Source organism: Micropterus salmoides, unplaced genomic scaffold (genome assembly GCF_014851395.1).
Source record: "Micropterus salmoides isolate LMB-PRFRI ecotype aquatic unplaced genomic scaffold, ASM1485139v1 Ms_hic_scaffold_9, whole genome shotgun sequence".
Taxonomy (NCBI): Eukaryota; Metazoa; Chordata; class Actinopteri; order Centrarchiformes; family Centrarchidae; genus Micropterus; species Micropterus salmoides.
In genome coordinates this window covers 13,281,354-13,295,749 of record NW_024044681.1, presented here as the reverse complement: position 1 = coordinate 13,295,749, position 14,396 = coordinate 13,281,354, and the positions used below count along the sequence as shown (strand labels likewise).

Below are 14,396 nucleotides of genomic sequence, written 5' to 3'. Positions count from 1 at the left end.
GGCCATTTTTTTTTTAGATGAGAACCGCCCAAAGGAAAAAAAATTATCTACAGTTTTTTTTGTCTCTTGCCAATATAATTTTTCATTTGTCTTCTCATTCCTGACATATCTGTGTAATTCTACCTTCAGGCATATATGGTCAAAGCAAACAAGCAAGTTTTATGGCTCTTCTACATCCAAAATAACAGGTAGAGACCATCTTGAGCTAAAGGTTACAAGTCAGATGGAAGAACTTTTGACATTTGCTTATTCGTAATGTTCTTTGCAACAGACTTCAAATGGAACCTTGTGAGTTCCTGTTTTTCAAGTGGGAAGTCGAGTACATGGTATGTTCTGTGTTTAAGCACTTAAAACCCATGAGAACATCTTTGAAAGGCAACTGACAACATATATATTCTCTTTTGGTAAAATAGTAAAAGCTTTTATATTTTCTGTATTTCAACACCATGCTCTACTACCAGAAAAGAGCAGATGGCAAAGTTTAGAAAAGTCATGGATACTACTAGGTTTTTCATGTGACTTTTCTCATGAACACAGTAAACCAACCCATTTGCACCATATTATTCTGATTGTCAAATTCAGCTGGAAATCCTGGTAAAAGTCTCAGGAAGTCTCTTCAATGTTTTCCTTACCAAGACAGAGAAAACAATCACCATTCACATCTGTCTCATTACTGAAAATGTATCAATGCTTTATTAATTCTCTCACATTGAATTGGTGTCATGGCTGTAGGTGATTTTAATCTCTTAATTTATGCCTATTCATGACTCTGTAGGAATTTAATGAGTTGTAGAGCAGAGTGTGGAACAAATGTTTGAACAAATGGAAACTGTATAGAAGGCTTTGAGTAACCTACGCTCTGATGGCCATCTTTGAGATCTGTAGATTTTGGTTACCAGTGTTGAGAGCTTTTTTTTACATTCCTGCTTGACTACCTCAATAGCAAGACTGTCGTTGCAAGGAAAACAACAGATCAGTAATTTGATGTTTATGTTTAACAGAAAAATTCCTCCAGACGCCATGAGAATTATGTCTGCTTTCTGTCAGAAGAAAAGGCGTAACTAATGTGCCGTAGAGCCACAAAAGTTCGAAGTGAGGATGTCAGGGTGGATTTACTGTAGCATTTGAAAAAATGTACAAAGCATTTGATTTTGACACAGAGAACTGCCATACACTTCCTGTTTCCTACCGACAGTCACCATTGGTTTCTGTTAACTATGACTGTGATCTTTCCCTAACCGTAACCAAGTAATTATTCTTTGAACTTTGATGATGAAGGTTCGCTAATCTTAAAGTCAACCCAAAGCACAACCTCTCAGCAACTTTAACCAACGCTAACAAAAAAATAAACATAGTAGTGACAGATCAGTTAACGCTAATTAGACTTTTTCCTGTAACAGTGTTTTTAATGGCTTTGGAAGGCACTGAAAAACAATGTCATCCAGCCAATAGGTGTGTCATCGGAAAGCTTATATGGGTTGTTTTAAAAGGCATTTACAGCCCCTTTTGTAGTTTAGCTTGGAAGACTTGTTGCCATAGCATTTATAATAATTACAACATTGATTTCATGCTTAGAACATGTTAGCTTATTAGCTAGCTTTAACCAAAACCTGCAAGTCATCACTGTCATGTTGTTGGTGCTGCACACCTGATTTGTTCTAATGATAGTTGCATATTAAAATGAATGTGTTTTTGTGGATTATTAGGCTGCTGGATAGTTAGCTAGCTAGCTATCAAAGCTAAATAAAGACACATCTCTGAATGTTTTGAAGTAGAGTTCCACCTATCAACCTAACTTCAGGGCAAGCTTTCAGTAACATTCAAAAACTGCTAGCTTAAAAGTTGCTTTTGTTGCTAATAATAAAAAGCATTGGGTAACACTTTCTATGAAGGTCATCGCTATAATGACTTATGCATATATTTATAACACGATATAATGCGTCCATAAGACATTATAACAGTTGTTATAATCACGAAATGCTTAGTAATTATCCAGAATTTACACAGAAAAAAAAAATGCATCAAGATGGATCGCTGCCCTCTGAATTGTAATCAAATCGAATCATGAGGTGCCAAGAGATTCTCATTCCTTCTGTCCAAACAGTATTCCCATTCAATTACTTTAAAATTTCTATTCTAATAGGCTACGTTTTGTGAAGTGGTTGTCTTTAATTGTCCACTGCATCTGTTAGGGCCTGTCCATAGGCTCGCCATTCATCTGTGACAACATCTGAGCCTCTTACATGATGTTGGTCGGCAACAGGTCTTTTCTTGAGCAATCTTTAACCCCCATGAGAATTAGTGTCCTTGATTTAATTATGTTGTGTTTTTGTGCTAAACTGCAAAATGTTGTCATAAAGTGTCATAAAGTGAAGAAACATAAATAAAAGTTGTTTTCCTGCGCAAAATGTGTGTCACTTTACTTAAAACAAACAATTACGTATTATAAGGTCTTATAATTAGTTTAGTATTATGTCCATCTGTAATATATTATTCAGGGATAGACATTTTAACACTTTACTTAAAGCAAACAAAGACATCCTATATAACTTTAAACATGACTATAAGCTATTATTCCATTTTATAGCACTAATTCTAAATGGTGACTAAAGTGTATTCATAACGAGGCAGAGTCAGTGGTTATAATGTGTTATGGAACATGGTCGGAGATTCTTGCCGCACATTGACATAAACTGGTATTATTATTAGTTATAAAACATTAAATCAAAAGGTCATAATACGTTATGAACTTCGCTATAGCGCCTAATGCATGTTTGTAAGTGATTATAACAACTGTTATAATGTCTTATGGACGCTTTATATCGTGTTATAAATATATGCATAAGTCATTATAGCGATGACCTTCATAGAAACTGTTACCAAGCATTGTTGTGTCTTGGATGTGGACAGAAACCATGTGAGAAGAAACCTCAATGCAAAATAAATTGAGTAACTGAGGAAGAATTAGAGTTTGTAGTTTTAGTTTCACAAAAATGTATCATGTATAATTGCAAAGACTCTATACAATACTGTTTACCATTTGTTCAGTTTTTGTTCAAAATGCATATTGTATATTCTTCAATTAGGCTATAGCCAGGCTTCTAATCTTTCAACATCTGAGTTTAACAGTCGTGTGTGGTGTAATGCAACACTAAATGCAGAATACAGACATTTTGTTAGAGCTCCAGGGTGAAAAAAGGGCTAAAATCAGCTTCACAATCCAGTCCTTGAACAGTCAGTACAAGCACTGTGTCATACATCTTAGTATGTTTAGTCGCTAAAGCTTCAGTAAGCCATTACTTTCATGAAAGAAAAAGAAACACATTTTATTTCAACCCTACAATGGTTACATGGAAATACACTGACATGTACTTACAAAAATGTTTCAGAGAATATAATATTATCACATTATTGAAAATTAAATGTTTTAGTGTTTACCAGCTGTTGCATTTATGCTTTTTAGACATTTCTCTGCTTTCAGGTAAAAAGAGGACATGAACCGTCAAAAGCAGATTTTTTGAATTTCTCGATGGTCTGATTGAGAAGATTATGTACATTTTGTCCCAAAACATATTTTTCTGCACAACCCTCCTGTCATGACAAGGTGTTTACATAATAATGTGTTTTAAAGTGAGAATACTATAATGTTGAAAAGTGTCTTGGAAATGAAAACTTTGACCACAACCAATATTAAATGAACTGCAAATGTGATCTTTCCTTGTTTTGTACGGCAGGACATTTCAAGCTTGTATCCAAAAAACAGAAATTAGGCACAGCATTTGTACTCTTCACCTGGTTAACACATTCATAATGCTTGACTAGGGAGCTTCAAAGCAGCTGCATAGCACATTCATGAATACTGGATCATGCCTTGTGTCAGCTTTCATGCAGTGTTCATGCTTTTATGTCATTTGTGACATAACAGTTGAATGATGTGTCTGTTTAATAGGCAATAAATTCCAAAATAAAAGTCTCTTTACAATTGCCATTTCTGGTTAGCACATTGTAGACATCTAATTAGACAGTCTAAGATAATTATTCTATGTATCACCCCTCATAAGATCACATTAAGGCATTATGAATGTGTTACTAATTGCAGCTAAAACAAAGTGGCAACACTTTGTCTCCCAACAGAGCAACCACGTCTAACATTGACAAAATCCTCTAAAATTTTCCCTTTCTGAATGTATTCATATACAACATGAAAACAGATGAAAACAAAATATTAACAGAATCTAAATCCCAAAAAATTGAGAATGATGCAAGTACTGAGCACCCTGTAATAACGTCATGAAACCAATGTCCTGACTCTTCATCTTTTTTTTATCTTGTGTGTGGCTGCACAAGGGTCAAAAGGCATAGAAAGCAAAGGAGTCTGGGCCCAGAGATTTCAAAGGCTCAGACTGTCCTCTTTCTCCTTTAACGAAATCAGTTTATGAGAGCCAGCGCACAGTCAGCATGGACAGCAGAAGAGCTGCAAGACTGTATGTCACACATCGGCAACCAAGGGTAGCTGAGGTTATTGACCAAGCATAGATGACAAACATATATTTTAATATTCACATCAGAGTTTTTTTGAGTGATAATCATAGCAAGTGTGACAAGAAAAAAATACACAATAAAAGCAAAAAACAGAAAGAAATTTGTGTGTATGACAATGTCATGGTCCATAGGTGCCCAAGAAGATCACACATGAAGACGGGAAGAGGACACGGAGAAAAGGGAAGCAGGAGAGAAAGAGGGAAAAGAGGGAGAGAGATAGAAACATAAGGTCAGAAATACAGAAATACAAGTCCGAAAGGTTATTAGAGACTGAATTGAGGGGGAAAAAGGAAGTCTAAGTTAGAGGATCAAAGTAAAAAGAAGTCATAGCATGTTAGTAGCACGGCAAATGACACATGGTTCATGGCAGGCATGGGTGGAAGGCTGCAGAAATGAAGGTTATGGGGAATGACAACAGAAAGGAAGACATTTCAAACACACTACAGTCCAACCTCTCTGCTTTAAGTTTCAGTAGCAGAGTCATGTTGAGGATCAGTTGCAGAATTTAGAATAAGACAGATGACAACCTGGATGTGAGAAAACATCCACAAGAGTCAGGTTATTATCTCTCATTCAAAATGGCCAGTGGTGTAATGTAATTTCAATGCAAGTATATGCTTGCTTGCCACTGATGCGTAAACCTGATCCAAAAGCCTCATTAATTCAACAAATTAAACAAATTGGACAAATTAAAATCCCAGGTAATTTTAATATCTCATCAGAAACTCCCTTCTAAGCCTTTAAAGTAGTAATGTTGGATTGGTTTGCTGCTGCAACATCAGCTACTGACCTGCTTTGCAAAAGCAGCGGCATCCTACAAAAATCTTGTAATTATGACATTTGGATTTTATTTTGATTAATGGATTGCTTTGCAAAATTGTAACAGCGAATACACACCTATTTATTTAGTTACGGTTTAGATTTTGAAACTTTGCAGATACATTTATTAGAAATGTTGCCTCATTATGCTGATAAAACTGTAATCCAGACTGCATTATGTTTCCTTCAAAAGATATTTGCTGTTGCAATTTGGTAGAATATAAATTACATTTCCAGGAGACAATAATGGAAAAGCCAGTAATCTGCTAAAAGCTATACATATTACGGGTGTAACAAAAGAGCAGCAATCATCGGGTCAAACAAAAACAGAGTTTTGTTATACAACTGTGTCAGCTTCTTTGTGTTGAATAAAAAAGAAAATGTTATTTTGACAGACACAATTCTTCAGCACTACAAGCACTAAGGCCGAAAGGAGGGGGCAGGGCAGGGCAGTATTCACAGTAGAGCCACTTCTTCAACTACCATTACACCACTGGTCAATGGCAGGGAGAATGGCCCATGCAAAACCACACAACCAAAACAAGCTGACTATGAAGGTCAAGTCTGTGACATGGATGAATGGGTGATCTCATGTTATCAAAACTGCAAAGGTTAATAGCTCTTTTTTTGTAATCCAATGTAAACCTTAGCTGGGGAGATTTGGATGGATCAGTTGTCAACACCTGCCACTTTTGTGTCTGTATTAGCAAATTTACAATGAGTATTTATATTTTAGCAAGGCTTTTTGGCATGAGAACTATGATGATGTTTCATCCCACCACAGCTAGGCAGCATTTTGCCTTCTGTGAGTCTGCGGCATGCAAATGCTGCCAAGCTGTAACTGCTGAGAACAGAAACAATTAAACAAGCCAAATTATATAAAAGTTTTTGGCACAACATATTCAACAGATCTTTCTTTCCAAAGACAAAGGTAGTTTAACACTGAGATGTCTTCAGAGATCCTTCATTCTAAAATACATTCAGATCACTTATGTCATTATGTTTGTGGCATTTTGTGTGTGTGACTGCTTGTGTTTGAAAAAAACAAGAACAAAATTAAACAGCTTGAAACTTAACTTTGGATCAACCCTGCATTCACAATTTGCGTCACAGTGCCAATTAAGTGCATATAGCCAGTATATATTTTAAAAAGAGCAGCTGTTTTAAGCCAACATTACCAAGAACAGCTGTGAAAACTACCGAAAATGAAATACAGATGCTGTAGCTAAAAATAAACCTCAGTAATTTCCCATGTGCCTTGAAAGAAATAAAATAAAAAATAGCAGCAACTTGGAAATAACACTAAACATCCCGAAACAAAACATGTAATAAAGGTAATTATGGGAATGAAAGGGGGACTGACTTGGTTGAAGACCATGTGAACGTCTGCTCTGGTAGTATTATAAGTGATCCAAACCTCCCACTGCTATATGGCTGCTGCCCAGCAAGCGCATGAAAAAGAAAATAACTGGTTTCTTTACGTGCCATGCGCTGGCAGGCACTGCCTTTTAGTTTCCAGTAAAGGACAGACAAAATTAATCCAGTTGGAAGTGGCACCATGCACTGTAAGGGCTGCATCCCCACCTAACTCGGCCATACACTGTACATTCAGGTCAGTCATGGACCATGAACTGTAAGACCCACTAAACCTGGCAGTGGAAGAGAAAGATAGAGGCTGAAAAGATAGAGGAAAATAAGCGAGAATCCGGACAAAAGATAAGAGAGCCTATGGAAGAGTTTGTATTATGAATAATGGGAGGGCAAAAGAAAAAAAGATCAATAGATAATAAGTAACACAGGGACAGGGTAGTAAAATATAAAGTAAAAAAGGAATTTTTTTTCACCCCAGTAAATCTGTCTATTAGCCATGACTTCATTGTTTTGGCCAATTGTGACATGTTCAACTTGAAAAGCTGAAATGGTGATGTCTTAGTTTAATGTTATAGGGTCTTGTTATATGTTTTTTCATACTAAGTATTTAAAGAGGCATTATGTAGTTTCCAGCGGCCACTAGCGGTGCGGTTCTAAGATTGCAACAAGGAGGGTGCTCCTACGTGTGCTCGCTTGAACTCATGAGCGGGCATAATCCGAAACACAACCACTTTCATACAGAAATCCCACAATAAACACAGAAACACCAGCGTACGGGCTGTGGCTTTTCTCCAGACATGTTCAGCCTCTGTTTCTTCCATGTTCCCGGCTCAGAGGCAGCTCAACACCGGCTCCATACCTTTCATTCAGTCCAGCGAGCCGCATATTGGCAGCGGCTATAGACAGGCAGGGAGAACAGACAGATCTGGAATCTCAGGTAAACTCCCACTGTAACGTTACAGTTTTATCAGCTGCAGGTTGAACTAATCCATGCTGGTTACATGATAACGTTACATTTACTGCATTTAGCCGACGTGCTACAGCGTTAGCTCGCCTGCTCCTTTCCAGTAACTATCTTTACTAACTGTGTATCTTTCACCGGAGGCTCAGCAATGTCAGCACAGCTAAATGTATTGGATGATAACAATACGGTTAGTGAGCTAGACTGAATATTATGACGAGATTGTGTCACTGTTTATAACAGTTAGACCACGGTAAGTAACTTTACTGTAGTGTTACTGGATGGCTCTTCCTCTGTGTTGTTGTGACGTTTTGTTGCAGTGTTTTATATTATGTGGGCCGCATTAGCTACAGCGACTGAGAGGTGGAGAAGCTGTGTACCTAAGAATCAGTAAAACCCCAATAAATCTAAATTGAACGTTGGGAAGCAAACAGCTGTGGATCCGTGAACACGATAGCTGTCTGCCTCTTCCCTGTATCACTATAAGTTAGGTAAACAAATAGATCCACATTTGCTTTGTACAGTTACATCCATTCTTGCAAGCAAAAATCAACACTTTGACAGGATGGCGGTGGTACAAAGGATAGTAATGGGTCGTGTTAGCTGGTGAAGTAATGTGAAAAGCGATACAACTTTGCATCGGATAACATTAGCAATTGCTCGTCGTTAGCCGCCGCGCTAACGTGACTTTGTGGTGTGACTGTTTTAACCCGACATCATCTCAATCTCGTTTGGTCTGACAGGCTTCTTCACATAAACCTTTATTGTTGTTTTTATCCTTACTTTATGTTGGAGTCACTTTTTTTATGGTGTTAGTGGACTGCATGTCGTTAGCTGCGGTGTTGTTGCTGTAAGTCAGAGAGAGGAACGGGAGCGTGCACAGGGCTGAATCCGACCCGGTGTCCTCACATTTATACCAGAATAGTGGATGATGCAAGCAACAGAGAAAACAGGCGTGTGCTTCATTTCTAAGTGAGTTTTGAGCCCATTGACAATAAGGTAATGAAAATTTTTATTATAATTACTAAATTTCAGTGAAATATTTACATATAGCCCATTTAAGGAGATTGTTGCTTTTAAATGTTCTGAAACTTAACTGTGAACTACAGTGACCAGTAACGAGGATGGACGTATTTTGATTTAAGGGGTATGGGGAATGTATTTTAAGTATGTGTGGGACCCACAGTAATGTTGGCCTTGTTAATGGACGCTGTTGGGCATGTTGATGGACACATAACAGTGGGCACCCCCCATTCTAATGTAGTATTTTAATTGTTTCGATTTTGCTTTAGTAATCTGATGTATATGCTATTGTACAATAACAACTGTAATATTTTAGTAGGTCAGTTTATGGGTATAATGTGTAAGGCTCACACAAGCACTTTGGGCAGCGTGTGGGGTCCTTCGGGTTAGACAGGAGGGCACACACGTCAGTCAGTAGACGTAAACAGCCTGCTGTACGTAGAGACAACATTCTGATGATGTGCTTGTGTTTCTGTATTTGCAGGTGAACAAAAGTGATGAAAAGAGGTAAAATGTGGTTACTCAGACGCATAATGAATGTGTAAGACGATAACGGATTGTCGGTAATGCGGACATGAGATGTATATCGTAGTTTTTCTAGTTAAATGAGATGGCATGTTGTGTTAACGAATAGCCTACATCACCAAGTATGCTAATGAGGACAACAGTAATTTAGCTACCTGTAGCCTGCTAAATATTTGGTGTGTGTGCACAACATTCTCAGTGTGTGTTTGTGAATGTGGACATTTTATGTGATGCGAGTTAAAGAGGGAATATGAATGTTGATAACGTCAGTCAGTAGACGTGAACAGCCTGCTGTACGTAGAGACAACGTTCTGCTGATGTGCTTGTGTTTCTGTATTTACAGAATTTACAGAAATGCATGCCTGGAAGTCCCTTTTGTGTCCAAGTGTGCAACATATGTATGTTTTTTCCAGGAAAAAGGTTTTGCCTATCCCCGCATATTCACTGGTGGCAAGTGAGGGATATTTACCTAGTAATTGGTCTACCGACACTGGCAGAAGGGGGGAAAACACATATCAACCTTGCCCAATAATTATACCATTTTATAAAGGATACGGCTGGTGGTAATTTAGATTTTTCTTATTGTTCACATATTTTCTAAAACAGAAAGGCAATGTAGTGTTCAGCTAACATTATTCAAACAGAAATAAACAGTCCATTTGTTTTGGACCATTTTCAGCTGTTGATTAGCTTAAAGATTTAGGGGCCTTAGTTTTACCAGGTTAATTATTTTCTGTTTTTCTTTCTGTTACTGTAATTGTAACTTTTTTCTTTCTTCACAAAAGGCACCGGTGTGCTGGAAACATACATATTTATGATTTTTTTTTTTGTCCATCACCTTCAGAAATGTCCTCTGTGTGTTCTAACATGTTGATACTCTAAAATAACAATAATCTATTGTATCTAGAATATTACTTTTAATTATTATTATTATAAAATATAATATTTTGCATCTCTTTTGTGTTGAGAAATAAAGGAAAGGCAACTAAACCCTTAAAATGAAGGTGAGGATGAAAGATAGATAAGATGATGCAGGGAGACAGAAAAGTTACTTTTCAACAGAAGATAAAACGATAGTTGGATGAGAGGTTTTACCAATGTTATTGCTCAGGTAAAGTGCAATGGGGAGGCAGCCCAAGTTAAAATGTGCACCTTACACACAACACAACAACAGAGCAAAGGCCGACCGTGACCACCTGTGTAGAGCAGTATTTGGTATTAACTGGACAAAAGGCTCTGGGTCTGACCGATATCTGGTCCGACTTTATTGCTCACTGAGCTTGAGCAGTAACAGTTGCCTTATAGGAGCTACTGAAGACCAGGAGAGCAAAGTACCATGATGCTGAGTTTTATCTGCAGCAGCAGAGCATCAAGGAAGAGAAAAATAAAATAGAAACTGAATACGCCTCTGCTCCTCATATGGATTCAACAGTAATTGTTGATCTTTTCGCAGCCTGGCCTCTGAAATTTTATGAAGTGAGCACAATGTTTTAAAATGCAAATAAGGTGCTCCGTGCATGAAAAAAACAGAGAGATGTACTTCACCAAGAGGAAAGGATTAGGTGGAGGAGACATAACTGGAAACAAGCAGAAGTTTGGCTTTTACAGTAGAAAGGAAGAGAGTAAAGGCCAGGGGTAAAAGGAAATAAAACTATGGACGACCCAGCTTCAAGTCACAACATGTACATTTTGACTGACATGAAACCAATACTGCAGAGAAACCATGTAACTGTAAACTATTGTAGTTCAATCCTACAGGCCTATAAGGAACACAACTGTCGTGCCAACATATTAATTTGAACACCTCACTCTGCTCATTGGCCATAATGCATCTATTATAATTAGTCTGCATTTAAAAACTAGCCATTCCCAATGGTTTAGTGTAGTTTCCTGAACCTAAACTTAATCTAATGTAAATCTTAAACAAGGGGTTAATTTTTCTAAATTTAATCAGTTAAACTTTTCATGTTATAACAACATTGCATCCAATTCGTATTGCTGTAACAAAATCCTTTCAAGGTGGAAGAATATATTTTACAGCACCTTGTATGCATTTCAGAGTTTGTGCTCAGTTCATAGTTTTGTTCAAATCTGCTGTATAGGCCACAGTATTGCAACGTTTTATTGCTTTCAGCAAATAATATAGTCCTTGAGTTTCACTTCAGTACGGATGGCATGATACATTTCCACCTTGTTAAGGCACTAATAAGAACTGTAAAGAAAATATATACTTCTCCTATGCAACAGACAGAGACAGATGATTCATGTCAGACTCTACAGCCAGCAACCTGGTAACAGTTAAGTAGCCAAGTAATAGAGCATTTATCGGTCACGGTGGAAGCCTTTGTGCACTGTGGCTGGTGTGTGTGGATGCTCGGGGTAGGATGATAGGAATAGTACCTGGGATGGTAGTGGGCTCTGTAGCTGTTCTGAAGGAGAGGATGCCAGGCTCCGACTTGCCCCGCTGATTCTCTGCCACAACGTGAACCTCATACTCTGTATTCCAGTCCAGGCCGCTTAGCACCACATACTCACTGCCATGGGGAAGGCGGATCTCTGGTTTCCAGTCAGATACGTGTTTCTGAGAAATGAATGTAGAGGGAACAAAACTCAGAACTGGTAAACCAAGTAAGATTGTATTCACCCTATAGGAAAGGGTCATTTTAGATCATTTGAGAATGATCCCATTTTCAAGCTGGTCACTGTTTACAAGATAAAAGGAGTGCATTTTTTAATAACTTCACAAACTACACAGTTCCAAGAATTTAATTCAATTCAAGTCCAAGTGTAAAATAATTCATTTGGAAGATAAATGTGAGTTGTTGAATAATTTTATGTATCAGGCTAAAGATGGTTCAGTTCAGTTTAACTATAAAATCATTTGCTAAAACATTAGAGAGGTTTATTAGCACAAAGGGCACCCTCCATTCCGCCCACCAAAACTAGGCTCAATCCCTAGCAGTGGTCCTTTGTGGCTTGGTGTTTAACCAAACACAGTTGCCAGTGACTGGAAGCCAGTGAGGGCTCACTGGGTAGGTTTACTGGGTAGTCTGCCTACACTGTCCCTTTCTGTTGACAACTTCCCCACTGAAAATTCTTCATTCTAAATTGAAGAAAAAATAAACACTTACCTCAATGATTATACTGTTAGAAGTAAAGGTTTGTCACTATTTTAGTGTAAGAAAAATTTAACTACATGAAAAAGTTTCCTTAATTAATGTACTTGAGAGTTGTCAGGTGTGTTTTCTGAAAAAGGCTACGAGTTCCTGCTTCCAAGCACTGTTCCTGACCAATTCTTTTGAAACCATTGCAAAAATTTAAGAAAATAAATGCAAAACAGCAAAAATTGTACCAAGTAACCTCCTTGCCCAGTATACTCACAGCCTTGTATCTGATCAGGTAATGTTTAATGGGGGAACCGCCATCGTCCTGCTTGATCCAGTTGACCTTAAAAATATTGCCCCTGTTTTGGACGTTGACTTCTAGTCTGGGGGCACTGGGTTCCCCTACACAGGACAAACCAAAGGATTATAATTAGTTGACATCCTTAGCCTTTAAACACAAGTTACCTACTGTGCTTCTAACCTTCCTACTGTGTTCAAGTGTGCTTGTGTCTTCAAGGTCAACTAAGCTAAAACTTACATTGATTGCCAGTTAATCAATACTGTTTTAAGATGGGTTTCTCCAAAAATAAATAGGGTTAGAGTTAGGATTACATTAGGTTTAGTTATGGTATCATATGAAAAATATTTTAAGCCTGATCTACCATTAGTGTATGATAAAGGGTTAGCATGGAACATTGAACCCAATTGTCAACCATTGTCAATGTTCTCATCTCAGTAGTTTAGTTAAAAAAATAAACAATCTACATTAAGTCTGGTTAGTGTGATACTCCACCATTTATTTGATTATCAAGCTTTCACCACCTGCAGACTTTAAAAGTGCGTGTACAACAAGGTTCTATGGACATTTTGATACCTGTCGTGAAAACATTTGACTAGGGAAATCCATTGGAACCAACAAGACAGTCCTCACAAAAAAGAAACAAAAAGCTGAATCAGTCACATTCTAATGCTTAAATATGATTAATGTTCTACTTTCCTTTGTTTTCTCTTTCAGAAGCAAAGGTGGAAAAAGTGTGACATTGTTGCATTGCCTCAAAACCTCTTAAGGAGGAGGTTGGGATTGATGTGAATTGGTCACAAACTGTCAGAGACACAGGAGAATGCTGTTTGTTTCCTGTTTCTTACCAACAATGACTTAACTTAACCATGACAACAATCTTTCCCTTATTGACAATAAACTCAACTGGGCCAAGAACACCCAAGCCCTCTACAGGAAGTGCCAAAGCCGTCTCTATTTTCTAAGGAGGCTGAGGTCCTTCAACATCTGCCGGACAATGCTGAGGATGTTTTATGAGTCTGTGGTGGCCAGTGCTATCCTGTTTGCTGTTGCATGCTGGGGCAGCAGGTTGAGGGTAGTGGACGCTAACAAACTCAACAAACCGAACTGCAAGACCAGTGACGTTGTGGGGGTGGAGCTGGATGGTGGTGTCAGAGAGGAGGATTCTGTCTAAACTACATGTCATCTTGGACTATGTATCCTACCCACTCCACAACGTGCTGCTCAAACACAGGAGCACTTTCAGTGCAAGACTCATCCCCCCAAAATGCACCATACAACCATAGAAGTGGCAGGTCAGGAAACTGTCAAATCAATCATTTTTGTAATGGTGATTTGTAACAGTTTTGGAAGGGACTGACAAAGTTATCCTGTACATAAGGGTATAAAATCAGAAAACTTGTATTTTGTAAAGGAAATTACAGTTTATTTTGTAGTTGAGTTAGGAGGACTTGTTGGAACCAACGGGAACTCACTTTTCAAGTCTACAGTGAGGGAGAATTTGATTATCAAAAATAGATTTTGGGTGAAATATCCCTGTGATGGCAGCCTGAAATGACAGAGGGCAGTGTCGCTGCCTCAGAACTAGCAGCTGAGGTGTTGTTCTCCTTGAGGCTCCTCATTATCTGCTTTGCCCTTCGGAGTAATGGCTGCTGGGTCTGGATAATGAGCCTGCAGGCCTTCAATGGACATGTTACTCTATTACTTTTAATAATATATACATAGTCTTTTGGGAGGGAAGGTTGAGGTATAT

At 38.0% G+C, this 14,396-nt stretch overlaps 1 protein-coding gene across 13 annotated transcripts in view; it reads right to left on the bottom strand.

The window, feature by feature from the left end:
* Positions 1-14,396, bottom strand: part of ncam1a (neural cell adhesion molecule 1a) — a 266,470-nt gene that overhangs the window by 22,344 nt on the left and 229,730 nt on the right. For 10 of the 13 annotated variants that reach the window (XM_038707776.1, XM_038707777.1, XM_038707778.1 and 7 more), the window contains 2 exons: positions 12,623-12,747; positions 11,642-11,822 (listed from right to left, as the gene is read on the bottom strand). In XM_038707776.1, the coding sequence (XP_038563704.1) occupies positions 11,642-11,822; positions 12,623-12,747 (306 nt within the window). Of the gene's footprint in view, positions 1-2,989; positions 4,514-11,641; positions 11,823-12,622; positions 12,748-14,396 lie in introns of those variants that run through there. The other 3 variants (XM_038707787.1, XM_038707789.1, XM_038707788.1) reach the window with 3 other exon arrangements.